The 26,530-nt window shown below is 45.2% G+C and overlaps 2 protein-coding genes across 4 annotated transcripts; both read right to left on the bottom strand.

Annotated features, from left to right (window-relative positions):
• Positions 1-2,732: 2,732 nt before the first annotated feature.
• LOC147795872 (uncharacterized) lies at positions 2,733-10,510 on the bottom strand. Of its 2 annotated transcripts, none has more exons than XR_015423542.1 (2): positions 3,158-10,510; positions 2,733-2,882 (listed from the first exon to the last, which is right to left on the bottom strand). XR_015423542.1 is itself a non-coding variant. In XM_087130739.1 (2 exons), the coding sequence occupies exon 2, from the start codon at positions 9,899-9,901 to the stop codon at positions 3,455-3,457; it is 6,447 nt and encodes a 2,148-aa protein (XP_086986865.1). In that variant the 5' UTR covers positions 9,902-10,147; positions 10,423-10,499; the 3' UTR covers positions 2,733-3,454. The 2 variants fall into 2 exon arrangements, 1 of the variants encoding a protein (XP_086986865.1); XM_087130739.1 differs by having other exon boundaries at positions 2,733-10,147; positions 10,423-10,499.
• A 1,668-nt stretch (positions 10,511-12,178) lies between these two features.
• On the bottom strand, positions 12,179-26,267 carry LOC110978019 (uncharacterized). Of its 2 annotated transcripts, none has more exons than XM_022232646.2 (12): positions 26,110-26,267; positions 24,713-24,776; positions 24,430-24,460; positions 23,914-24,030; positions 23,268-23,453; positions 22,547-22,643; positions 20,643-20,761; positions 19,407-19,453; positions 18,626-18,652; positions 18,113-18,152; positions 17,790-17,903; positions 12,179-16,033 (listed from the first exon to the last, which is right to left on the bottom strand). In XM_022232646.2, the coding sequence occupies exons 2-12, from the start codon at positions 24,727-24,729 to the stop codon at positions 16,019-16,021; spliced, it is 810 nt and encodes a 269-aa protein (XP_022088338.1). In that variant the 5' UTR covers positions 24,730-24,776; positions 26,110-26,267; the 3' UTR covers positions 12,179-16,018. The 2 variants fall into 2 exon arrangements, with proteins under 2 accessions (XP_022088338.1, XP_022088337.1); XM_022232645.2 differs by having other exon boundaries at positions 12,179-15,264.
• Between the last annotated feature and the right edge of the window lie 263 nt (positions 26,268-26,530).

The raw sequence follows: 26,530 nt of genomic DNA, 5'->3' as shown, positions 1-26,530 counted from the left end.
ACTCACCCTCCAAAAAGTGAATGTTGCCAAGCCCTCCCAGCGGCCATTTTTCAAATGACATCCCTCACCTTCCTGGGGCTCTTCTGACTAATTTTCAATCCCATTTTTGTCTGCTTTGCCCCTAAATGGGTGCCCCTGAATCTACAGAGATGATCCTGGGCCATACTGACACAATCCCACCATTTCTTGGCCCAACCCCCTCTTTTCGAAACAATCTCTGGGGGTACTTTTTGTACGCCTCGGCCTGGCGGAGAATTTTCCTTGAATTGGGGCACTGCACCTGCTGCGGCGCCTGCACCTTTGCATTAATGTGCATTGCGCAGGCGTATAGCTTGCTCAAATGGCGCTCTTGCGATTATAACGTTTTACGTGTATTTACGGTGAAGTTCGCCATCTTGCGCCGCAACGCGGCGCTATACGATCTTTGCTGTTGACTCTGCTGGTTACTTGAGGCAGACCATTGCTTAAGTGAGCAAATGTCCTTTTCTGCCCTTTGTCTACAGTCAAAGATATTGATTCCAGTATTATCTTCTGACACCCCCTTGCAACGGGGTACTACAGGTTTACCTCAGTAGCAGATGATATCCCCCATTTAGACCTGAGAAACCTACCTGCGTACTTGCCTTCTGAATTGCCAGTTCCCGTTGTTACACCGCAACGGGTTTTCAGTAAGTTGAAAAAGGTTAAATTGGGTAAATCCAGTGGGCCTAACTGCTTTCCACCACGACTGATACAGGAATTCGCCTATGAATTGTTTCCCTTTGGCTGATATTTTTTAATTGCTCTCTTTGTGAAGGAATAGTACCTGAAATTTGGAAAAAGGGTTTTGTTTTCCCTATTCCAAAGACCTTCCCTCCAAGCATAGACAGCCTTCGTCCTATTTCGCTTACTTGTATATTTTCCAAGATCTTTGAAGACTTTATTGTGGGATGGAAGCTTTTCATTGATAAGTACCAGTTTGGTTCATTGAAAGGTTCATCCACAACTTATTGTTTGGTTAGATTTTTGGAAGATATTCACAGCGTTCTGATAAGCCACAGAATTCAGCCGTGTTAATTGCCACTGATTTCAGCAAGTCTTTTGACAGAGTGGATCATAACATTATCATTAATAAGTTTATTCAGTTAGGGGTGAGAGCTCTCTTAATTCCTTGGTTGAGCATTTTTTTATCAGACCGTTTGCAGGCACTTCGGTATAATGATGTTTTGTCAAAATGGGAGTCTTTGTGTGCACGAGGTCCACAAGGAACAAAACTCGGGCCTATATCATTTTTAGTCATGATTAATGATTTTGTTCCCAACCATCCGGCTTTAAAACACTATAAATATGTTGACGATCTGACATTAAGTCGGGCATTCTCAGATGCAAGCGAATCTTTAAACATGCAAAATGAGCTCAATCATCTTCAACATTGGTCTGATTTAAACAAAAATGAAACTAAACCCTGCTAAATGTCAGTATATGAATATTTGTTTTCAGCGTAATCCACCGGGTCTCCACTCTTTCAACACCTCTGATCTCCAAATTCAACGAACTGACTGTGTAAAATTATTGGTCATTTACAGACAGAGTAATCTGAAGTGGGAATCCCAAATGAGTAACATGTAGTAACTTTAACCGAAGGCTTTACTTTTTACGACAACTTAAACGAAGTTGTTTGTTGAAGATCTTCTAACAGTGTACATCATGTACGTGAGGCCTACAATACGTTTGCCCTGTGTGGCACTGTTGCGTTCCCTAAATATTAAGTCGATGGCAGCATGGACATCGACATGGATGGCATGCTGCCATCGACTAGTGTCTACGGGATGTGATATTTGGGGTCAACAATTTATTAAAAGGTGGACGTGAAACAAGGGGTTTGGGTGACAGTCAAACTGTATTGTTGGCTTATTGCTCTCACTTCTCTCCATCAAAGTTCAATGTGGGTTTGAAGAAGGTGTAGCTTAACATAATACAACACACAAAAGGCAAAGTTATAGAGAAGCGAAGTCGTATAATTTTCAAAAATCAATGTGTTTCCGGCCTTTGATCCGTTTAAAGTACAAGTTGCTCGGCCAGGTATACAACCTGATGTTTACGTAGTCTATTCTGATTGGCCGATGGATTGTAATCATAAAAGAAAATATTTAAATACCAGAAGGGTAACGGGCGAAACTACAAAATTATGAGGGGGGTCTTTTTTCAGTTCGGCGACATGCGCACACGTGTCAGCGCTGCCCATTCGGTTTGTATTATGGCAGTGGTATAGCCTTCGTATAAATCGGTATGCATGTACTGCACAGGGATCCGTCGCCGTTGTACCGTGCTAAGGGTGGAAGCTTGTTTGCCGTGGTTTGCGTGCATAAGGCCTGAATCTCTGCCGGAGTTTAACTAGACTTGATTCAAGTCGGGATGTCTTCGTTTCTGCTTTGGATACACATCAAATGAGACTAGACTGCGCGCCGTTACTTGCTTCGCGCCCTCTTATGTCCACTTATTACTACGAGTTAGTTCAGTTCCGAAATCGCAGGTGACCGACGTATGCCCGACCCACGTTGTACAGGCTGTAATGAGGGGGCCTCATAAGGGTTATGCGAGTTGCCTGGCCGAGCGCGACGACCGTGTAGTGCGTACCGTTGGCTGAAGAGTGGCTGACTAAGGAAGAGCAGCGTAAGTTCGACATGATTCAAGTCTACTGTTGGTCATATCGGCGTAGCCAACTGAAGAATATTGAGGCCAATATTCGTGGGTTGCAGTGTTCATGTAAACTTTATTCGTGGTCATGGTGGAGGCTACGGTACATATCACATGTCGGTTCAGGTGATGAATAAACTAAAGGAGGTTTCATTTGGCTTGTAGATCCATCCCTTTATCTTCAATAAATAACCACAAGAAGAAGTCTAAATCAAGGATAAAAGAAAAAGGAGCAGGAGATAAATTATCTTGGCTCGCCGATAAGGTATACATGTACATGTAACGTTACGGGGTAAGAAGATATGAAACTCCGTGTATTTCCGACACTACGCTGATCGTACCCCATTTTAGAGAGTGTCGAATGACAAATAAATGATCATATTTTGCGTCTTTAATAAGGCTTAAATAAGTACATAAGTTTAAGGTTCTTGTAATAATGAAAAATATCCCCATTACAAACAAAAAAAGGCACAGAACTCACCATCCAATCCACCTCCCGACATGTAAGGAAAATGTGGCGCGCGGGCTGCACGCAATCTGGCACGAGAGGGCGCTTTCCAACCAAACAATTTGCAACATAGCCGCCCCTAAACTGTGAGCAACAGTTTATTTAATACTGGCAAATGGTTATTGAGGAACACTGGCAATTTGGAACAACAAAACTTTGAACAGCAAGATGTCTGGCAAGGTCAATAGGTAACATGTATAGACTGAACAAGATTATAAGATGGCCGCCCCATGTTAATGGGGTGGGTGAAGATGAAAGTAACAACTGGTTCTAGTCTGGATTTGGAGAGACAGGGTCAGCCACTTCAGCTCTGTCTTCGGTCTCATCAGGCAGCCGGATCAACTTGGCAACTGGGCGGGTGTAAACTCGTCCACCTGATTCAACTCTTACAGCACGTACACGCCCATCATCTCCAGGTAGTACTTCGATGATGCGTGCCAAAGGCCAGGAAGCACGGACCTGGTGTGGATCTATCATCAAGACCACATTTCCAACTGCAAGATCGTCTTCTTCCTTTCGCCATTTCTGGCGAGCTTGCATCGAAGGAAGATAGGAGTCGACAAACTCCTTCCAGAACTGTTGCATCAATGCCTGACATTGACGCCAACGACGACGGCCATGGATGTACTGATCTGGGTAAACTACCTGTGGCGGAGCGTGGTCTGGCCGCCCCAAGAGCAATGTGAAAGGTGTGATTGGATCAGGGTCTGCTACATCAGAGGACACATATCCCAAGGGTTTTGAGTTGAGGAGAGCCTCTACCTCGACCAGACTGGTGTATAAGACAGCGGCAGACACAGTCCGATTGCCAAGGATGGCATACAAGGCATTCTTTACAGAACGCACCTCCCTTTCCCATGTTCCGCCAAAGTGTGGAGCAGACGGCGGATTGAATTTGAATCGGACCTTATACTTAGCAAGCTGCTCCTGCAAGCTAGGCGTCATTTCACTGAAGGCCTTGGTCAACTCTGTCAATCCCCCCTTGAAATTGGTTCCATTGTCACAGAGGACCTCATGCGGGGTACCTCTTCGAGACCGAAAACGGTTAAATGCCATGAGAAAGGCATCGGCGTCAAGGGAGTCGAGCAGATCAAGGTAGACCGCTCGGGTAGTCATACATTTCCAGATGATTCCCCATCTTTGCTCACTTCTCCTGCCAAGGGAGACTGTGAACGGGCCAAAGCAATCTACCCCAGTAGAGTAGAAGGCAGGTTTGCCAATGCGGAGTCGGGATGGGGGTAGATCTGCCATCTTTGGAATGGAGGGTTTGCCACGTCGCCTAATGCAGCCCTCACATCGACTTTGCAGGCTCCTGATGGACTGTCTTCCTCGTATTATCCAGAAGCGACGTCGCAGATCGGCAAGAACCATGTCTGCACCACCATGTCCCAAGCGGCAATCAGCCTCTTGAATAAGCAGACAGGTAACTGGATGCTTGGGGTCTAACACTATCGGATGCTTGGCATTAGAGTCCAGCTCTGTTGCCCGACGGAGACGTCCACCAACCCGGATCAGCTGACTTTCGGCGTCATATTCAGGGCAAAGACAGCTCAGTCGACTCTTGTTAGAGACAGGCTTTCCAGCAGACAAAGTTACTAGGTCTTTCTGAAAGCAATCTGTCTGTACCCGTTGGAACAACAACCTCTCAATTTTGGATCGATCATCAGCACTCAGGAACGGAGGTCCCTCCTCCCCTTGGGATTGGTACAGGGCTTTACTGTACCCTTCAACCAGCCCGTCCCAAGTGTCAAAGCATGAAACATCGATCTCTGGACGTTTTTCCTGAGGCGTCACCATCATCCCAGTGAAGAAGTCTGGTTTCACTTCCAAACGGGCTTCCTCTTTGGTGAGTTTCGGTGGTTCCTGTGGCCAGTCCGTTTCAGACTGAAGCAGAAAGAAGGGACGGTGCCATCGACTGCCGTCACGTATTTGTTGCAAAGGTAGACCTCGAGTAAGGTCGTCTGCGGGATTGTTTTGTGACTCTACATAACGCCAGGTGACATGATTCGTCAGCCGTTGAACTTCTGCAACTCGGGCACCGACAAATCTGTTATAGCGACACGACTCCGAGTTTATCCAGGCGAGAACAGTCGTACTGTCGCTCCAGCAGGTAGTTCGGGCTCTAATGGACAGTTCATCTTCCAGGAGTTCAACCAACTCCGCTCCACTTACTGCAGCCATGAGTTCCAATCTAGGCATGGTCTGGACTCGCTTTGGTGCCAAACGAGATCTAGCCATCACGAATTCAGCTGAGACTTCACCGACTTCGTTCATCACTCGCAGGTACCCTACCGCCCCATAGGCCTTTTCTGATGCATCGGTGAATACATGCAGCTGGTAGCTGCTGGTGGCTGGATTGAAGTGTAGAGGAGTATAGCATCGAGGCAAGCTGACATCTTTCAGTTGGGCAAGCTCTTGCCTCCACCTCAAATGCTTGGCCCGAATGCCTTCCTCACCTTCATCAGGAATTTCATCATCCCAGCCCCATGGTCGCTTCCACAATTCTTGAACCAATATCTTGCCTCTCACCATGAAGGGCATCAGGTAACCAAGTGGATCCTTTCCGGAGCAACGCATTACGTCACTTAGCACTGCTCTTCGGGTAAGGATTGGCCAGTCCGAGAGCTGGAGCTGGTATGTCAGGACATCCCTCTCAAAATTCCAGCGAGGACCCAAGGCAACTTCTTCAGGAGTATCACCACTGAAGTTGAGCCATCGTTCGGTATTGTCTGACCGAGCTTCAGATTGTAAGTCAGCAACCACGGCAGGCTTGTTACTTGCCCACTTCACAATTGGGAATCCTCCCGCACCGAGGGACTCACGCAACTTCTCCACAAGCTGCTTGGCCTCATCAACCGTGGGCTTACCATCAAGGCAATTGTCTACATAAAAAGCCTCTAGGACACTACGGAGGACATCTGGATCTCCCACATTGTCCCTTACATGCTTCTGGAGGGCAAAGGACGCACAACATGGACTGCACGTTGTCCCAAATGGAAGTACATTCCATTCAAGTTCCTCTGGTTCCCTGTCAGAGTTGGGTTCCTTCCAGAGAAAGCGTAGCATAGATTTGTCTGCTTCCAAAGTTGAGACACAATGAAACATCGCCTTGATATCCCCACATATGGCAACCGGGTGTTTTCTGAATCTGAGGAGAACACCAACTAATGATGACCCAAGAGTCGGACCCGGGAGAAGGTCCTCGTTCAGCGATTCACCCTGGTAGCGAAAGGCACAATTGAAGACAAGTCGGGACTTGTCATTCTGGCGCACAACATGATGCGGAATATACCACTGTGATTCAGGTTCCTGGTCACCCCCTTGGTTGACAACAGTGCGGACAAGGCCTCCTTCCTTGAGTTCCTGGATCTTACCGCAATGAATCTTTGCCAAATCAGGGTCTCTCAACAAGCGCTGTTCATTTCTCTTCAATGAGGGAAGCACTGCACTGGCTGGACAGGAGAACGTGGGCTTACCCAGCCTCCACAAAAGTGGTGTCGCCACTCGGCGTACATTACCTATCTCGACAAAGGTTGATTTCGCTTCAAGCAGGTCCACTGCTCGTTGGTCCTGCTTTGATCGGGTAACTTGCTTTCTCTGAGTATACATTTGGACATCCATGTTCCATAACCGACAAACGTTCTCATGGAGGACAGCATCTTGTTCACTAGACTGGTAGTGCAGCTTTCCGCGTCCTCCCCGCCGCATTGTCGGCCCTTGCAAGGCCCATCCTAATCTCGTTTTGACCGCTACTGGGGCACTTTCTGGGCCAAAACGACTCTCCCTTGGGATCACCAAGTCTGGGCGGTCACTTCCAAGCAGAAGAAGTGGTGTCACCTTCTGGCAGTCATGCAAAGGGAGATTCTGCAAATGAGGCCATCTTCTTTGAAGATCTTGGGCAGGGACGGAATGCTCAGATAATCTAAGCATTGGAGAGGAGAAGACATTGCTAACATGAATCCGCATGTCTGGATCATCCAGAGGAGCAATGTCAAAATCTAACATCTGTCCCCTACAAGGAGTACAAGCATCTCGAGCGGTCGCAATCGGAATTTCTGTTGCAGTCCCTCTCAGTTGCAAGGCTTCGGCAGCCTCCATGGGCATCATGGAGAAATTTGATCCATCATCCAACAGGCAATAAGTTGTGAGCGATGTGCAATTGCCGTACAAAATGATAGGCAAAATTTTCAAGCTCACTTCCTTTGGGTGCCAAGGACTGCCATCGCCATAGAAAACCGAGAGGTTGGGGTCAAAGCTTGAGTAGTACGAACCATATCCCGGCTGTTTGAGCAGATCATGGAGAACCGTCAAGTGGATCTCGCTGCACTCCCGACATGGCTTGCGTAGGTCGCATTCTTGACCCTCTCGGTGTTGGCGGGCGCACCTCCAACATCTACGGTTTGCCTTTATCCACTCAATCCGCTGGCTGGAAGAGAGCTTATCAAATTTATCACAGCGGGAAAGCCAATGCTCCCCTTCACAATAGGGACAATGCTTACGAAATGGTTTCTTTTCCTTGGTTGGTCTGGATTCCGTCAAATCGCTTGAATGAGACACTTTAACAGGTTTGTTGTGTACCCTTGCTGCTTGGTTCCCAGCTTTGGTGTGGTAGGCAGCAGCACCCCTTTGTCGTCTTTCGTGATGACCAGGTAAGGGGTCAGATTTCAGGCTCTCATTCAACTGGATCTTCTTGCGGGCGACGGCAGAGGTTTCCTGTAACCATGCATTAATGTCGGCAAGAGAGAAATTACGCACACCTTTATTGGTCATGGCCTTCAAAAAGGCTGTCTGGTGAATGTGAGGAAGCCTGCTGTAGAGGACGCAGGCAGTGGAGTTGGCTTTCAACTCAGCCTCCCCTTCAGGAGCACTCTCCAGTTGAACAACCAACGCCGAGACAGTGGATGCAAGTTCCACCAGTCCTTTGGAATCATGGGCAGCCAATTTAGGCCAAGAAGTGATCTGTTCGATCTTACTTCGGATGAGAATTCCAATGTCTCCATACAACTTACGCAAGGTTGACATTGCGAGGGTAAAAGGACTAGCATGGTGCTCAAAACCAAGGACATCCTTTTTGGGTTGTCCTCGCAACTTGGACCTCACAATGAAATACTTTTGTAATTCACTTAGATGAACAAGTGGTCGGATACAGCCCTCAACCATGGCCTCAAAGCAACAGAACTCTGAGGGGTTCCCACCATTGAAGACTGGAATTTCCATACTAATACCACCAGCAGATGCTGCCAACATTGAGCTCAACATTTGATTCTGGTTTATACCTGGATCAACCTTCAGTGCTACTGGTTGACCAAGGGAAGTGCCTACTCCGGTAGAAGGCAGAGGGCGCCCTTGGAGTGAAGGTTCACTCGGTATGGGCATGGTCGGAGTCACCTGTGCTGAGGAGTGGTTACCTGTATCATTAGGAAGCGAAGAGCAGACAGTGGTATTAGGAATGGGAAAGGAATGGGTGCTACACACTGTAGTCCCAGAAGTAAATGGCGGAATACTGTAGCAGGTTTGCTGTACCTGACTTACGGCAACTTGCTGGCTATGCAAAGGCACTGATATTTTTGGATCAGACCTGGCATCCACACACACAGGCAGAGCAGCACTATTACTGCAAAAAACTGGCATGGGCAAGGCAGCATTATTTGTGACAGCAACGGGCATGGGCGAAGCGGCGTTACTATTCGCAGCAACGGACAATGGCAAGGCAGCATTACTATTGGCGGCAACAGGCATGGGCGAAGCGCCGTTACTATTTGCAGCAACGGGTGCGGGCAAGGCAGGAGATTCGAGCAAATCAGAATGCATGATGTCGGGTGAAGTGCCAATTGGAAGGCAAGAAGTGGCTGTAACAGCAACAAACTGGTTAACACCGGATGTAGCCGGTGTATAAGGGGCCGCAGCTGGGTTAAGCGGTGGAAAATCAGAACTGGTTAACTGATCATTACTACTAGTTTGAATAATATCAGACACTTTTCTAGCTTGGGCTAGATTCAGTTCGGCATCCTTGCAGCGTTTCTCAAGTTCGAAATGTCTTGCCAGTCTTTCCTTGACTTTCAAGATACGCTGCTCCTCTTGCTCAACCTGGAGTCGTTCCCTAGCCAATTGGAGTTCCTCCTCCTCCAACTCTTTCCTTCGTCGAATCTCAAGCTCCCTTTCCCTCAGGGCCAATTCTCCTCTTGCGCGCTGTGCAGAAAGTAACTGTTCTTCCAGTTCTTCTGTCTTCCTGCAGACGCTCTGCTCCCACTGCAGGTGCTGGCGTGCCAAAGCAAGCTCCTTTTCCCGTTCAGCAACCCTTATCTTGGAGAGGGCGGAGCTGTTAACAGAGCCTTTATGAGAACTTGAGCCACTACCGGTGTGGCTGTGAGTACGGCTGGTAGCTTGACTTCTGGTGTGCTTGCTGGACTGGCGGTTGAGGTTGGTCTTGTCCCTGGTTCCAGCCTGGCTCCCGGTGTGGGTACTGGAATGGGCACCGGCATGGGTACTGGCTTGGCCACTGACTTGGTTGCCAGCATGGCCACCAGCTTGGTCACCGGCATGAAGATTGGCTTGGGTAGATTCCTCACTCTGGCCAGGCTGGCCCAGCATGTGCACGGAAGGCTCAGAGGACTCAGGTGAAGCCTCTGATCTTGGCAACACAGCCTCCACAGGTGTAAGTGGTGCAGTCCGTTTGGATCTCAGAGCTCGTCTGGATGTCTTGTGTTCAGCCATCATTCACACAATCCACGGAAAACCACGAGGGAAAAGTTTACATGGCAGGCAAATCACGTCAGGGTCACCATGAAGAATATTGAGGCCAATATTCGTGGGTTGCAGTGTTCATGTAAACTTTATTCGTGGTCATGGTGGAGGCTACGGTACATATCACATGTCGGTTCAGGTGATGAATAAACTAAAGGAGGTTTCATTTGGCGTGTAGATCCATCCCTTTATCTTCAATAAATAACCACAAGAAGAAGTCTAAATCAAGGATAAAAGAAAAAGGAGCAGGAGATAAATTATCTTGGCTCGCCGATAAGGTATACATGTACATGTAACGTTACGGGGTAAGAAGATATGAAACTCCGTGTATTTCCGACACTACGCTGATCGTACCCCATTTTAGAGAGTGTCGAATGACAAATAAATGATCATATTTTGCGTCTTTAATAAGGCTTAAATAAGTACATAAGTTTAAGGTTCTTGTAATAAGGAAAAATATCCCCATTACAAACAAAAAAAGGCACAGAACTCACCATCCAATCCACCTCCCGACATGTAAGGAAAATGTGGCGCGCGGGCTGCACGCAATCTGGCACGAGAGGGCGCTTTCCAACCAAACAATTTGCAACACCAACGAACATTTGTCTGATGCTATCACACGATACAACACAGCAGGTTCACGTGCGACACTTCCATGTCACTTTTTTGAACAGGTTTATGACAAACCACTTTTGTATAGGGGGATTTCACACGTCTGCGCATATCCGCATCGAAACCGAGGCTCTCTGTGTTGAATTTCATCGCGCGCGCCCGCGGAGTCGACACAGTACATGCAGTATCCCGTTCATAAGTGTGACACCACTTCAATTTTAACCACGCCCACTGCACAAGATACACGACCATCGCAGGTACGTTAGTTCGTGGTAAATTGTCGTTATTTTTTCTTTTGATTTTACGTTTCGTGTCATCCTGAGACACTCTCACAAAAATTTGCAGCCTGAATAGTCTGAATTTAACATACTTTTATGTATTTCTGTCTTGACTCCTTACTTTTAATCGTCTGATCGTATTAAGAATTGAAACTGACACATTAGGGCCTCGTTTTCAAACGCGGAAGTGCACAGATCGACGCTAAAAGCGTCGTATCGGGATCCCTCTATGCAAACGTCTGTATCAGAGAGACGGCGGGAGAAATCACTAGTAGCAATAATAGATCTCTCTTACCTAGTCATAGCTTTTGCCAACCACAGGGCTAGCTATGCCTTTCCGTACTTAAGCAAAGGAATAAAGTAAAAAGTTTTTTTTAATCCAACGTATGTCAAAACACTCCCTGGTTTGAATAACAGCTGGACTACTGCGTAGTGGCGCGCAGAAGCGTTGCGTCTGCGCGCAACTTAATAATAATGAAATTCTTTGTTTGTCGGCAGCCACACACACACATAATACCCATAAAGATCATACTACAAAATAAAGTCTGATTTTTTTTTTTTTGCATTCAAGGTGTAAATTGATAGGCGTAATATGAAAGATTATGAGATTGCATGAGTAGCTGAGAGTTACAAGTGAAGTCGTGAATCTCAAAAGTAAAGACTCAAGTCCGATCCAAGTCTCACAGCTCGAGTCAACGACTCTGTATTAGTCGCTCCACGTGTAACCACCGCCGTTGCATTTGGAAAGGAATTATGTCCCAGCTACACTCGTGCGAAGCGCTTTGGGCTACTCTATAGATGGACGTTTCTCCAAACGTCATTGGTTTACCAACCAAAAATGAAAAATAATTGGAGATGAGGTACAACACGTTTCAATTAGATGTGTGTCTTAACACGAAAAGGTGTAATTTTCTGTTTTTGTTTTGTTCTCTTTTATACCAAAGTACCTTGCAGAAGTTCTGTTATGCACATGCACAGTTCAACTGGCTGACTGCAGACAGGTACAACATCCTTCAAACAATAACAGTATGATTCCCTGACCTGACAATTTCTCCACGCCTTGACAAAAAGGGAACACAACAAAATGCCCGTCTAGGAAGTGCACCTACATCTGCAGATGCACTGTTCGAAGGTATAGCTTTTAAACAAGTCACAGCTGTTACAAAACTGGCTATCGATACAGACGATGTGCAAAAAAATACCAAGGGAAATTTTCCAAGTTGATGGTGAGCTTACGTTGACCTCATAGGCAATATAACTTTTTGCAAATAATCAAAGTCCGAACGGTGATAGGAGCGAGAACGTGGTATAGGGGGCAAGAGAGAAAAACTGAAACAAAAACACACAGCACACCAAGGACTGTTTTCTGTTTCAAGAGGTCTTTATGTCCTATCTCACCTTTACACAATTGGGGTCCTGTCAGGCAAACTTTGTTTTAAGCTGTCAGCTGGCCTCCATCCACCTTCACCACGCAGCCGTGGGCCCTCCAAGGTCCTCAGGGGGCTCCAAGGGCCTCACGGCAGGCCCGTGGCTTGCCCCGTACTCGCTACGTTATTCTGTTTGTTATAAACTGGGTTGTAAAATAATGTTTACCCTCGTAAAACCCTTTCACTGTTCACATCGCACACAGTTGTGCGCACCACCAAGACATGCGTCCTTCGATCAATGTGCCCGTTGTCCATGACAGGTCCCAAAAATTTCCACTCGATATAGTCAGCACTGTAAGATTTGATATCGACCCAAGTCTCACAACCTCCTGCCACCTTGAGTTTAGCCCAAACTTTCAAACTCATATTATAACACATATCACAATCTCTTCTTTATTTGAAAAAGCTATACCCCATTTTCAATTTTGGCACCACAACCATTGTAATGCTAAAAAGCACATCTTGAATAATTAAGATGATTTTGCCCCATTCTCAAACTTCCTTTTCTTTCTATTTTGAAAACACTCGCGACATGTTTCAAAATTATGTTAGCCTTCTCCGAGATTGTTCTTATTTTGACAAAATCGCTATTTCTATTCAAAACACGGACATTTTGACGCAAAAAGTCCATGGAGCCAGTTTATAACCATTCACATTGATGAAAATTCCAAGATTGGCGTATGTACTGTAAAATTTACCTTTTGCGTATTGCCACAGTCTCTTACATTATAACCGTGTGCATTTTAAATTCTTTTCTCTCGGCAGATGTTGAGGCAACGGCCAAATTCCTACTCCTGAGTGGTTCGAACACGGCTGGTCCTATTTTCCTAGTGGCTTAGCTATGGTCCTCCGTGCCCACAGGGAGAGAGTCTCCTATCATTCTTGTGCAACCACAGCAGAAAATTTTGCGCTAAACGAACGGCACAGTTGCTTAAGGATGCTGGCCCACATGTTTTTCTTCTCTTGCGCTTCATTTACGCTATAGGCCTATTGACGCTCGATCACAGTTGTTTTGAAATGCCTTCTGCGCATGCTATACAAGTTGTTCACTACATAAAGCTACTGGGCTTCGAGCCTGTTTGTTTCTGACAGATCTGGATCTCGCTCGATCAAAGTGATCCCATCGCTGGTTCGCACTATCCATTAGGCGGGTTCTAGTGTCAGTGAACAAACGACGGATCACTGATCGCGATCTGGATCCGCGTGAAACATACTGACCCCTTCGTTTCACGCAGATGAGGATCGCCTTATGATCTGACCTTCGTTCACTTACACCAGAACCTGCCTATGGACAGCGCGAACCAGCGATGGGATCGCTGGTCGCTATCTAGATCCATATGAGACAAACCGGCCCGAGGCTCTTTGTATTATTTGCTGTTAAAAAGCTTTTTAAACATGGTCTCACTCAGGATTTCAATTCCCGCTGTTTCCCGTAGACGGGTGCAGATGTATATAGGCCTAAATTTCGCTATTCGAATGCCACCGACCAACAGAAAACAAGAACTTGTCTCGATAACAAAATTTGTAGAATTAAACCATCACGTTGAAAAAAAAGTTCATTAGGCAAACATTAAATGCAGTAAAACTGACACACCATCCTTTCAAATTGACAAGTTCTTCTTCCAGACTCTAATTCTTCTCGTCAGCGCGATGAATTCCTTTTATTCCATGTACATCATCAGACTCTCTCATGGCAACGGCAGGCCTGAAAAGCCTTCGTAAGCCTGGCGACATTGGTGTGGTTATTGAAAATACCCGAATTCATCGGTCTCCAAAAAGCCCTTAAAAATTCCTCCCCGGTTTGGCATATCTTCTGTGACTAGTTATATAACTAAGGCAAAACCTTCTCTCCAAAAAATTGCTTTCTGGCAGGATGCTTCAAGCAGGATAGGATATTTCCGCTTTTCACAGTATGACAGTGTCACACCTTGCCTATTTATTGATCAACTTAACATTCAAGGCTGCCGTTTCACCAGGAGGTGTATTCGTGGGACGCCTTTCAAAAAAGCGAAACATTCCAGTTTAATGGTCCTACAAAAACCTGTCTAATAAACACTTGGCATGAGGTACCAAATTGAGGTTCAAGAACATACTGATACAATGCAAAAACTGAGGTGTTAAATTAAACACCCCAAGGGGTTATCAGAGGACTACATCAACACTTTTCGGGGGTGTTAAAAATGTTGGTGTTATTTGGTGTTACGTGTTCTTTTAACACCCTCCAGTGAATTGTAACACGTGGGCAAAGTAACAACGGCGGTGTTAAAGTAACGCCCTGTGGTGTGGTCATCTGATAATAACACCAAAAGTGTTGATTTTAACACCACCGTTTTTGCGGTATAAAACCCATTCTAAACACTTCGTGAAAAAAAACACACTAAGACCACTTGAAATTGCTGTGTGAAACATAATGAAACCCATATCCATGAAGTCTGAAAATGGAATATTCATTTCACTCAAAGTGTAACTTTATAATTAAACTCACGCAACAATGCTGAAGTCTAGCTACGGTGCCCCTACTTTTATAAATGCGATGCGGATGGAGTGTGCTAACCACGAACGTGGAAACCTAAACACGAACAGCTCTGGGGTACTTGTTACGCCGATTATCTTCATGGAGCACAATATGGCCCAATGAGAATGGCCAAACATTGTGGGGACTGGTAAAGAGTTTTAAGTTTGTCGGGTTTCGGTTGAACGCGCTTTAAGGCCGGTAATAACACATGCGTCAATGGAAGCTGTTGGGCATACATGACTGGCTACATCCTCTTGCCACATGCGCACTGAGACTTTTAGATGCTTATAATCTGGGTGACTTGCCTTTCTAGCTGTTCGCCTTTAGGTTATAAGTGTCTGCTGGGGAGTCTACCGGCAGTGAAGGGAGTTGACATGGAAGTCATGCGTTAATTGGATGAAAGCGGCATCACGTGGCACACATCCAAGCCCACCATTGGGGGAATGCTGATGTGGCTAACCTGTGCTACTTGGTCAGGTCAATGGTCGGACCTCGCTCCAAACTCTGAAAGGGGGATAGATGAACGAGTAGGGCAGAGGGATGGACGAAAATCAAGATGTCAAGAAAGTGACGCACAGTGTTTGGAAAATGAAGAGTGGGAAAGCTAAACTTTTTTCACGTGAAATCATGCCCTAAAAATTTACTGTTCTAAGGCATTCACAGAACATAATAAATTCATGAATCTAGACGGAAAGACGCTTTGCTATTGAAAGAGCTGTAATATAAGCTTACTGGAAAGAGAGAGGCAGTTACATGTACTGCATGTATTATAATTCGAACATACCCGCTGACATATTCCGTCTTCGAGTCACAAAACTCGATGAGATTAGGAAATATATTTCAAGAAGACAAAGCCAGGTAAGAAATGGTATTTGAAAACATTCCCATTTTGACTTATCAAAAAAAATTGCGAGAAAACTAGAAGTGTCTGTCAGCGTTCCTTCAACTATAAGGCGTACTTAATATTACGCAACATTAAAATTAAAAAGCTTAAAATAAAATGTAACAGTCTCGCCCTCAACTAGATTAAAATGATGTTTTATCTAATGGCTAGACACCTACTGTAGTGGAGCTACTCTAAAGGTAGTTTAGTGACACGTTTTTCATGCAGACGATCAATATGCATTCAAACACTGCGGGAAATGCAAACAATTTTTGGCGCCATTTTCTCCTCTCGCCAATCCGCGGTCTTGGTCAGCGTGCATGGGCAAGCCTCGCCGGTGGCACCTCCGGCGATTTTTTGCCCACAAACTATCGTTTAGCCTTCCTCATCCTGTAAGGGATCGAACAATACAGGCGGGTTGGTTACATGCTTGTTAAGCTGGCAGGCATTCGCTGGGATCCCGGGTTACAGTTTAGTGGCAGAAAACATGCATGCCCTTTTTCGGTTTTCTAAAGGAAAGTGTGACTCAACTGGAACAAAAAGTTTGACATTTAACGCGACCTATCCCACAACAGCTTCCAGCACGATTACATCCAGACATTTTCGGTCAGCACATGTTTGCTGCCACCAAGAGTTTGGCAACCCTTTTTTATTTTTCAGCTCATAAAGGCGGAGGTAGTTGCTACATGATTCAATTTACTTACTGAAGCCGATTTCACAGAGCTTGTGAACCGATGTGCTTAGCAAAACCTACTAGCAGCAGACAACCGGCGATGGGCAAAATACATAGTAAGACATTTTGGCTGGCAACCCACTTTTGCCGAGGCAATCTTTTCTGAGCTCAACAAATTTCCTCTCCGAGCCGCTCTGTGAAACTGACCCCACTACAGCTCTTCTTAGCGAAAGATTTAACTTTAAACCATGCAAATCTTTACGGCATCATTAGACCTCAGCTGCAGTCGAAATGGACGTAGGCGATTTCAGTTTTAACCACAGACATCCCAAAACTGCATGCCTGCCACAGACCTCTACCATGACGCTGCCATGTTTGTCTTGTTCCCTGTAGACCCATTAGACTCAGTAACACAAGTTTACATGACGGAACAGACGGCTTTCCCTTCCTTCCCCAGATTGGTTACATTGGTTTGAACGGTAGAAAATCAAGATGGCTGCCCCATGATAGAGGTCTATACCGGCTTCAGTGGGACTTCCGTCGTCCCTACTGCCCTTATAGGACGCTGGGAAAGACAAAAGTATGACGTAATTTTTGTTGACTACTCATTGGATACAGTTCATTTGAACAAGAAGACGATCAGACACTTTCGGGTGCCTCTGACACGAGCGCAGTGAAAATGGATTAAAATAGCAAGTAACCCACAATGCTTTGCGCGTCACTTACTCTATGTGACGTGTAACTTTCTCAAAACGTATTCCCTTCCAAGCGCCCGGCAGTAAAGGTGATGAGAACGAGTGGACGATGGGACTGGCAGTCCTTGGAAACGGGGCCGAGGGAGGGGTCAAACAATAGACAAATCCGAGGAGACGTCATTCCTGCGGGGCCATCACACTCACGCGCAGGTTATAACTTGAGCGCATGGGCACACTTTGGCAAGCCACAAGACCCTATTGGTCCAAGAGAAAATGTAACACGCGCGTACCACCTGCGTGCGAACAGGACGGCCTCACAGTAAAGGTCTTCCATTCTGCCCACCGGATTAGTCTTTTGGGTCATCAAAATCATCCAATTTTGAGGCTTGGTCCGAAATTTGTGTCTAGAGCTGCGTCTATGCCTTTGCTAGTTGCAAATATGTGGGTACTTGAATGCAACAGACATAGCCGTAGCTCTGGAAGCTCGTTTCGGACAATGCCGAAGCACAGCCATTTGTAAATTGTCCAGCCCCTGCAAACTTCTAATGCTTGCTAAACCACATGCTGTGAGGACTATGAGTATCATTTCTTAGTTTTGCCGAGAGCAATCGCAGAAGTTATTGCCTATGCATTGACTTCTTCAAAATCAGGGGAAACTTGGTTACTTGGAACAAACCACTCAGTCGTGCTTGAGTACGAGCTCTTGCTTAAAGATGGTGTCTACTTAAGCAGCGTTGGATTTTTCCCGCGTTAAATGGGGATCACTAATTGTACTCACCGGTGCTTTTACAGTACTGCCTCCGAACATGCTCGTTCGGCCTGCCACACCCCCGGACGACATAATGGAACCGGCCTCTTTCTCCTTCTCCAGTCTCGATTTTTGCTCCTGGTCCTGGGGCGGGGAATCATCGAAATCCCTCAAATTAATTTGTGCACTGGCAAATTAAGACCAGTACCAACTGCAGCTACCGACTGGCAGCGGGCCATAGTGGACTCACTGCTTGTCTCGGAAGACGATTAATAAGATTTTGCGAGAAATAACTCATTCGTTTATTGCAATCTATACTATTATGTTGTGGTATTTAGGGTTAATCAAATTACCTGGGAGTTGAACACGCCAAGTTCCTTAAACTTATGCACACTGTGGAAAAGAACGAAACAGAAGCGTCATTTTCCAATGAAAAAAAAATCCTCGAATATTGTTAGTTCGGTATTCCTACAGCGCAGGTCCACAATGAAGCGTGCTCGCGGTCATTTGGACGCTCGTGCCACGTTTGCCCAATCAGCGCAACCCCTCGAATGACCTTGCTTTTTTTAAAATACCGACTCTGCTCATTCTTCCAATTGCAAAATATCCACACTTGCATTTGTCACTACCAAAAGTGTGCTACCGTCGCAGGTGAACGGCACACGTCGAAATCACACTCAAGTTGTCCTCGTAATGCCTGTCGCCATTACAATCACCCCTGCACACATTATCGTTAGTTTTGGAATAACTGTCCTATCATGCCACACAGTCGTCACATACTCGACAAACAGCGTCGTGGTCATCGTCATGGTTGTGGTCGTCGTCGTTGTCATGTTCACAAGCCGACACTTTTCTTTGATACGTACGTGCCAGAGGATTCGGCGGCTACAGGCCTGTCAAAAAAGAATGAATACAAATAAAGGAATCACAAAAACACAGTGCTATTTATTTAACTGAGACATCGTCTCTTTTTCGCATTTGCCGCCTGGATTCTGAACTGATGTTTTTGCAACAAGATACATGTATTTTCATGGACGAGTAGGCCTTGGCAAGTTGCTTTACAGAGAATCACTGATGTGCGCGCTCTCGAATTCCATGGTGTAGACCTTTTTGTTACCTTTCCTTGCTTAGCCTAATTCTTTAGCTTACGTTACACTGTTTTAATAAGCACAATTCCAAAGGGAACTGGTTGGTTGCACCCTCGAAACAGGTGCTACCCTCGGTTCGGTTCCGGTAAAAGCTGTAGTCCTCGCTTTGCATATCTCTCCTAAACAATATAATGTGGGTTTGTGCAATCAGATTTTCTGACTTCTCGACCTCAATGGTCCTATAACAAACCTCGCGTCTTACACAAGACCCACAGTTTGTCACTTTTTTGTCTCCTAGAGTTCCTTTTTCTGCTGTTTCAATAATACGGGCGATTCACAATAGTGCGCTCTAAGAGTTTGCAATGCGTTGAAGAATCATAATGCGCGAAAATCTGTCGACCCAATTAGCATTTGGAAAAGGTCGACAGATTTCGCAAGTTGTGATTGGCCCACGCGTTGCAAACTCTTGGGGGCGCACTATTGTGAATCTCCCGTATTGTGAATCGCTCGTTTTTTTTCAAACGTTGACAACTTTTGATCTTTTTGAATTGGTACTCACTCCTTGTGCTTCGTCAGATCCTTGATGCGCTGGAGCAACTCCTTGTGCTGGTAGGAAGAAAGGCTTTGAATAATAATTATGCAATCAGTAATTGAACCAATGAACCAGTTTGGTATTCAAAGAGGCTAGGTCTTTGGGGAACAAAGCGCATGCCTGAGGCGGCGTATGGCTGCGCTGATAGGGCAGATGATCGTGCCGTGCACGCGTACTGCTGTTCCCGGATAAACCTCGGACGCGCATCAGTTTGGGCATGCGCTGTTGGAATTCCGAACTGGTTCATTCTCTTTGTTCATCTTTATAATCAATTAATCAATTCACGAAAAAACAGACAGCAACTCTACATCAACGATATTTGTCAAGTGTTTCTCTAATAAACACTTCATTTTTCCCCTCAGATCGATTTGAACTATAGGCGCTATCAAGAGAAATTCCTCAACTACTAAGAGTCTGGATTCCAAAATGACTAAACCACGACAGGAAATTGACCACTTCGGTTGTAATCGAAATTCATAAAAAAAAAAAAAAATTAGAAATCGACATTCGGTTCAGGAAAGAATTTGGAGCGGGATCTGAACTTTTGAATTCAGGAACGCTTGCGCCGGCTTAAGTTCTTACCCGTGCCATATAATTATGTTCCTCTCAAACACGAAACAACTCAACCAAAACGTGTCAACCGTTAACACAGTCAGGATGAAATTAGTCTGATACTTTTCTACTCTCAGAATGGTAGAAAAGCAGATTTTATGTTCTGGTAACATGCAATTTCGACTTTTCTACTTTTCTGCCGCCTCAAAAAGCAGAACGAATATTGTTTGGTTATGCATTTTTCTATTTTTCTGCTTCAAGAAAAGCAGGTTTTACTTTTTCTTCATTCGCTGGCGGTTGAAAAGCGGCCATCTGTTTTTCTGCTTTCGAGCAGGTAGAAATTTTGATCGAACATTTTGACGACAACCGTGAATTCAACCAGCCAATGACGAATTGGCCCTCCAACTACACACTGCTTTTCGGCCGCCAGCGAATGAAGAAAAAGTAAAATATGCTTTTCTTGAAGAAGAAAAGCAGAAAAATAGAAAAATGCATAATGCATAACCACACAATGTTGAGGTGGCAGAAAAAGTAGGAAAGTCAAAATTGCATGTTACCAGAACATAAAATCTGCTTGTCTACCATTCTGATAGCAGAAAAGCAGATGGCCATTTTTCGTCCTCCATAGTGATACACGTGCTATAGACTTACGTCGTATTCCTGGCGTTTGCGGCGCACTTTCATGTCGAAGATCTCGGAATAGATGCTTTGCAGGCGCTGCAGCAGGTTGCGGGCAATCTCTCGAATCTTGTCCTCGGCCGTGTTTGCTCCTAAAGTCAACACAGGATTAAAAACAGAACAGGTGCATAAATTCTGCCCCATATACTGCTCTCGTGCTTATTGATATTCCCAGCTTTCCTTTCCTGTCCGAGGTCTGCTGGCTGAGCCTTATCCGCTCTGAGTGGAACAAAAGAGGGTGTGTTGGGTTTTTGTACTCACAGTATCCGGTTCGTAAGTGACTTTGTCACAAAGGCAGACGCGCCATGATTTGCAGGCTCCCATTGGACGATCGCTGAAGTTGCGCGTTAACTTCCGGTTCCATGGTTCCATGTAAACGGCGATCAATGCATGTAACTCTATGTGCAGTGCACGTGTGTCTAGTGGGCGTTGTTTAAACTGAAGTGACGTCACACTTACCAACCGGATAGCGCGTCACCAGGCGCGCAAGTATCACGACAAGAATACAATATCAAACCAGTGCTCTGAAATATGTGATTGCCGAGCTTTCGGTAACTGAGTACCTTCTTCAGGGCAAGCAGATTCAGTTCTGAACTGAATGTGCTTGCCATGAATCTGTTTGCCCTGAAGAAGGTACCCAGTTTAATACCGAAAGCTCGGCAATCACATATTTCACAGCACTGATTTGATATTATATTATTGTCGTTATTCTGATCACGGTGCTACGCAGCCCGTCCATATTTCTCTGCGCGCAAGTATTATGCGCGTTTGACGCGGAACACGCTGAGTACGCGTAACTCGGGCGGCCTGTTCTTGACACGGGTTTCTTGTTCTCGCCCTCGAATGGCAGGAACACGACTCACGAACACTGTTCTCGGAACAGGATCACACACGGAACAACTCGTGAGGTTTTGATTTTTGAACAGCCGTAAGAAATAGCGAGATGGCTAAGCTGACAAAGCCGAAGACAATGGGAAGTTTTGCCAAATGAACAACAATAATTTTCCACAATGAATGCTCCTTTTGAAACAGTACAGAATTCAGCCCAGTTATCTAAGCATTTACCCTCGAAGAACGTAACGGACGCCGCCATTTTTTTTTTTTTTGGTAGTACTACTACCAGCGATAACCAGTTTTACGATCCAATACAGCGTTCGAGCGGCCAACCCACGAATAACATATCGAGCTGTTCATGAACATACGAAAACAAGCCGCCCGAACTCAGCCATTTATTCCGGCATGTATGGTCTTTGCGTACACGCAGAACGCATGCAAGAACCCGTTTGTAACCAACTGTCTTTCTTTTCGCCGATTGGGGGTGCACTTCAGCTCGGGCGGATAGCCTGCAAAGTCTTTGGCACAATGTGGTGCAAAAGTCGTGACGCGCGATAAGGAAGTAGGCAGCGACTTCCTTTGTTGCATGTATTAATAGGACACAGCCACACTCTATTCCCGCACGGATACAAATCCACAAACATTACTCCCCATTTCCAACACTCATGGAGTCTACTTGGCTGAAGAGGGGCGAGTCTGAATGGTGTGTTTGCAAGAAGCAGCATCGACAAGGTCGTTAGGTTAACTGACCGTCCTGTCAACTGGTGAGAGGCACACACTGAAAATCAACAATTTTCAGATTATCCACAAAACGAAGCGTTCCTATGATTTTCTGAGGAATATGCGCAAACTTGTAAACATACTTTTCGTAATCATTTCAGTTTTTTGTGAAAACGTGTTTAAATAAACAGGAAACCACCGCTTTGACGGCAACGGTGTCATTATCGTAAGCAAGTTTTGTGAGGATTTTATCTGGGATGTGAACGGAGTACGGGAAAACATGATAGTGACGATTGTTCAAAGGTGAGCCGAGAATTTCTTACCGATCGGAAGGGACTGAACGCGCTCCTTCATCGCTTCTTCTTTCTCCCGGGCCAATTCTTCCTTCGACTTCTTCGGTTTCTTGGCTGGCTCTTGTTTCTAAGAGTATAATTTAAGATAAATAAAATAAGCCACCAGAAAGGAGAAAAGTGTGTTTAATTTCTCCTCCCGGGATTTGGTCAGCTAATAGGCACCAAATGTCTATGATATCATAATACCCGTTCAGATTTGGCGACAAATAATGCACCTTGACTTCGAGATTATAACCAATCGGCGCCCTCAACGGGCGTCTACCTTAACAGGTAGCAGAGATTGGCCAATCATCATCCCTTGTCTCGTTCCTTTCTGAATAAATACCTGTGATAGGCTGCCAGGTATGATAAATTTGCATGCACGCCAAGCTTTCAGACGTTCTGCGGAGCAAATTATATACGGTAATTTGCCCGTTGGCTCACAGACCAGTGGTTGGAAATGCTAACCACTACTGAAAATCTTCAAGTCGCTGGCAATGACTTAATCATAACTTGGTTATTCACACTGTGAATTTACGTTTAATTACTGGAGTATTGGTGTTGATCCCTACATACCGCAGGGCGTCTGCATAATCTGTCCGTGACTGTAAATGGAAAGGGGCATGCGCGCGCCTGTTTGAACCTCTTCATCCATGCATGTAATAGTGACAAACGCGGGCCAGAAAACTCCAAAATTATAAGACAGAGATACCTCGATGACGACCGCCTTGAACGCGTTGGGGTCGTGCATGGCCTTGATTCTAGCCTCTCGCTCCTTCTTCTTCAAATCGGCCAGCTCCTTTCTCTTCCTCGCCTCTTCCTTCTCCTTGGCTCGCCTCTCCTCGGCGAACTTCTCCAGCATCTTGCGCTCCTCCGCCTGCTGCTTCCGGCGCTCCTCCTAAAGAATGTGACAAGCATTTGCAAACTGATAGCCAACCCCCCAAATTCACTGCCATTAGCAAAATTGAAATCCCCTTAGTGACCATTGTTGTTCCTATACGGCTCTCCATACCAAGCACTCCGACCGTGACAACAGTGTAGTGTCCCAAAGCACCCCTAGTCCGTGGGACAAATTCAGCAGAGTAAAGGCGCCTTTCCATGTGCGCGTCAGCCCATGTGCGCGTCAACACTTGCGCCAAGCGTTGCGTATCCGTCAAAATTGCTCCTGGGGCGATTTTGACGGCTGAACGCAACGCACACGTGTGTCATGTTAATGGAGTCGATTTCTGTGTCCGTGAAAGTGAAACGCATGAACGCATCGTGTACGCAACACACCCCGAAAACGTACATATGGAAAGGCGCCTTAAATCTGTCGTATTTTCAAACACATGACCAATAGTGAGTTCATAAGAACTTACTCTTTTGGCGCGAAGGGTTTCCAATTCCTTCTCCTTTTCTTCCTTCTTTCGGCGGTATTCTTCCCGAGCAACATGGAGCTCTTTGTTGACTTCCTCGCGCCTCTTCTCTGCTTGTTCCTGATTGGACCAATTGGGAGAAGTTAGTGAGCAAATTGGCCAATCAGTATAGCTCGACTGCATCATCTCATTTTCTGAGCATGTAAAGTCGTCTCTGATTGGATCAGCCATATAAAACGTGTTCTAGAACATTCTAGAAATCTAGTAATCAGGAATCTTTATCTTCAAGCAGTAATAAATATTTTCTTACCAAATCAAACATAATGAGGCATGACTCCCAAACACAGAATTCGTCAGTCAAAACTCACACCGATAAGGTGTGCTTTACATTATACTCAGTTGCAAGGGGGTGAATTGCAGGGCCAACCTTCATTGGACATCATCAGTTTTGAAAAACTACAGGAGAATCAATACCCTAAGTGCTTTCAAAATGTAAGTCACAAATGAGGATTTCTTTACCTTGATGACAGCCAGAGCATCTTGCTCTTCACTAAAGGAAGAAAAGGGCAAAGATTGTGAAAAAAAAGATCAAATCCGCTTTCGCTCACTGTTGTGGTTGTGATTGTTGTGAAGATGTTGCAGTTTGTTGCAAGTAATTGTCACTTTATTATTGTTGTCCCAGTTCGTGCTGAAGTTGTGTTTGTCGTCGCTGTTTTGATGTCTTGTCGTCACTGCTGCAGTTATAGTGTGGTTGTCACTGTCATTGCTTTTAAGAAAGAATTACAATGAAATGAAATCATACGCTTCTGTAGCCGCCATGATGACTTGTACTTGCTTGTAATCTCACCGGAAGTTGAGGCGGTGCACTGAATGAAACAATGATGTAGAATTTCATCAATTAACCGCACAGGAAGCGAGATAGCTATACAAAGACTACCACAATTTTTTTTTCTGCATCAGTTTTCGTAGTCATCAGACAGACTGGTTCACAAGATGCCTGCAAGAATGACGGGCACCATCCTATGCGAGGCTTACAAAGTAGCAACCAAATTAAATGAAGACAATTTGTGACCCGACGGAGGAATGGTGTTCGCCGCTACATCGGCTACAACCACCACAATCTATGATTGCCTTGTGTACATTTCTAAATCATTTGATCCATCAACAAACCAGAGCATAAAGCACTGTTTACCAAGGATCACCACCACCACCACAAAACTGTGCAGTCAGTTTGTTTCCGACCCAGTTCCTTAATTCATTCCATGCAGGTTTTTAGAAGCGGCCGTGCCAAACCTTTCGCCTGAATCTTTGCTTGTGTTTGTTTCCCATTTAAAGACAGGCTTGTGTCTGTGTTCTTTTTTGTGCCTTTTATTTTCAATTTTATCGATAACATTACACGCACTGAAGTCTATCCCAACATCCTTTCCCAACTGTACCAATCAATCAAACACTTCAAAGTTGCTCAACGTGTCTGTGAGCTGAGATGTGAATACCCGTTCACTGGCATCCCGGTCCTTATTTGGGCAGCTGTATGGTGTACACGTTGCGTGGATTGAAGGCTGTTGAAATGCCACCGGGGTTGTGTTACTCAAACAAAAATAATGATTTGCATGTTATGTGTAACCCGTTTCTTTCAATATTCCTTGATTCCTCGGTTTCTACATGTTACTGGTTAAGTGCACATGTCATTTGATGCAGAAGAAAGAAAAAAAGACAACTTGCGTTAATCATTTTAGGGAGATATCAAATAGATTCTTGGCTTCGATCTCTGGCTGAATTACAATAAGCAAACAATATTAATACACGACCAAATCTAATAATTCGCACAATGAAGAACTATCACTCTATCGTGTTTCGCACTGAAAATGGAAAGCAGCATACCAAACTTTACATGTTAATTATTTCAATGTGTAACTTGGATCCGAGGTAAAACCTAGTACCATGTAGACACACACTAAAAACTTCCGTCATGAAATCATCTTTTGAGATTTAAATAATCTACGGGAAATATCACGATGAATAAAGCAAAAATCCAGGAACAGTTGGGAGAATTATGCATGGGATTTCTCGAGTGCAACCGTAAACCATTCCTATTGCATACACAATATGTTCTCTGAGAACTGTTTCATGATTGGAATTTTTAATTATAGGAAGAAATAATTTCACTAAGACACAAAGTTAATAGAGAATATTAATTACCTTGCTGGGCTGTGAGTTCCCCTTGAACGCCAGTAGTCTCCTTCTACAAGAACGAGGTAGCTAGCAACACGATGAAACCTCTTGCCTCATTATCCGATCGAGATCACATTTTTCACATTCCTAAAAATCCTTCACATCAGCTGGGCCAGGTTCCCTTTGTACATGTACATAAGCAGCGCTCCAAGAAGTGGGAAAGGAATCATCCCGGCTCCAATAAAGTTATACACCGCCCTCTCGTGACATTGCGTCCGCAAGTTAATAAAAGCACACAAACGAAAGCCATCAGTTTTGGACTGCAAAGGGTCTAGTCCACTAATTCAAGCCCCATTGAAAACAGTGTAAAACCAGCACCGTTCAGGGCCCAATGCACGCCAACATCCCTGAGATTTCTGAAACACAAATGAAATTCTTGCCTGGTCAC

The sequence above is a fragment of the Acanthaster planci genome, linkage group LG20 (genome assembly GCF_054643075.1).
Source record: "Acanthaster planci isolate LZ-2023a linkage group LG20, COTS_SCS, whole genome shotgun sequence".
NCBI classification, from domain to species: Eukaryota; Metazoa; Echinodermata; class Asteroidea; order Valvatida; family Acanthasteridae; genus Acanthaster; species Acanthaster planci.
Note: the sequence above shows the minus strand (reverse complement) of the source record. Positions and strands in the feature narration are given on the sequence as shown.

Coding starts and splice junctions, on each gene's coding strand:
- LOC147795872 (XM_087130739.1), bottom strand. CDS start 9,901: ATGATGGCTGAACACAAGACATCCAGACGAGCTCTGAGATCCAAACGG.
- LOC110978019 (XM_022232645.2), bottom strand. Junction 23,454..23,913: donor AAACCCTTCGCGCCAAAAGA/GTAAGTTCTTAT, acceptor CACATTCTTTAG/GAGGAGCGCCGGAAGCAGCA. Junction 18,153..18,625: donor GCCGCCGAATCCTCTGGCAC/GTACGTATCAAA, acceptor TCTTTTCCACAG/TGTGCATAAGTTTAAGGAAC.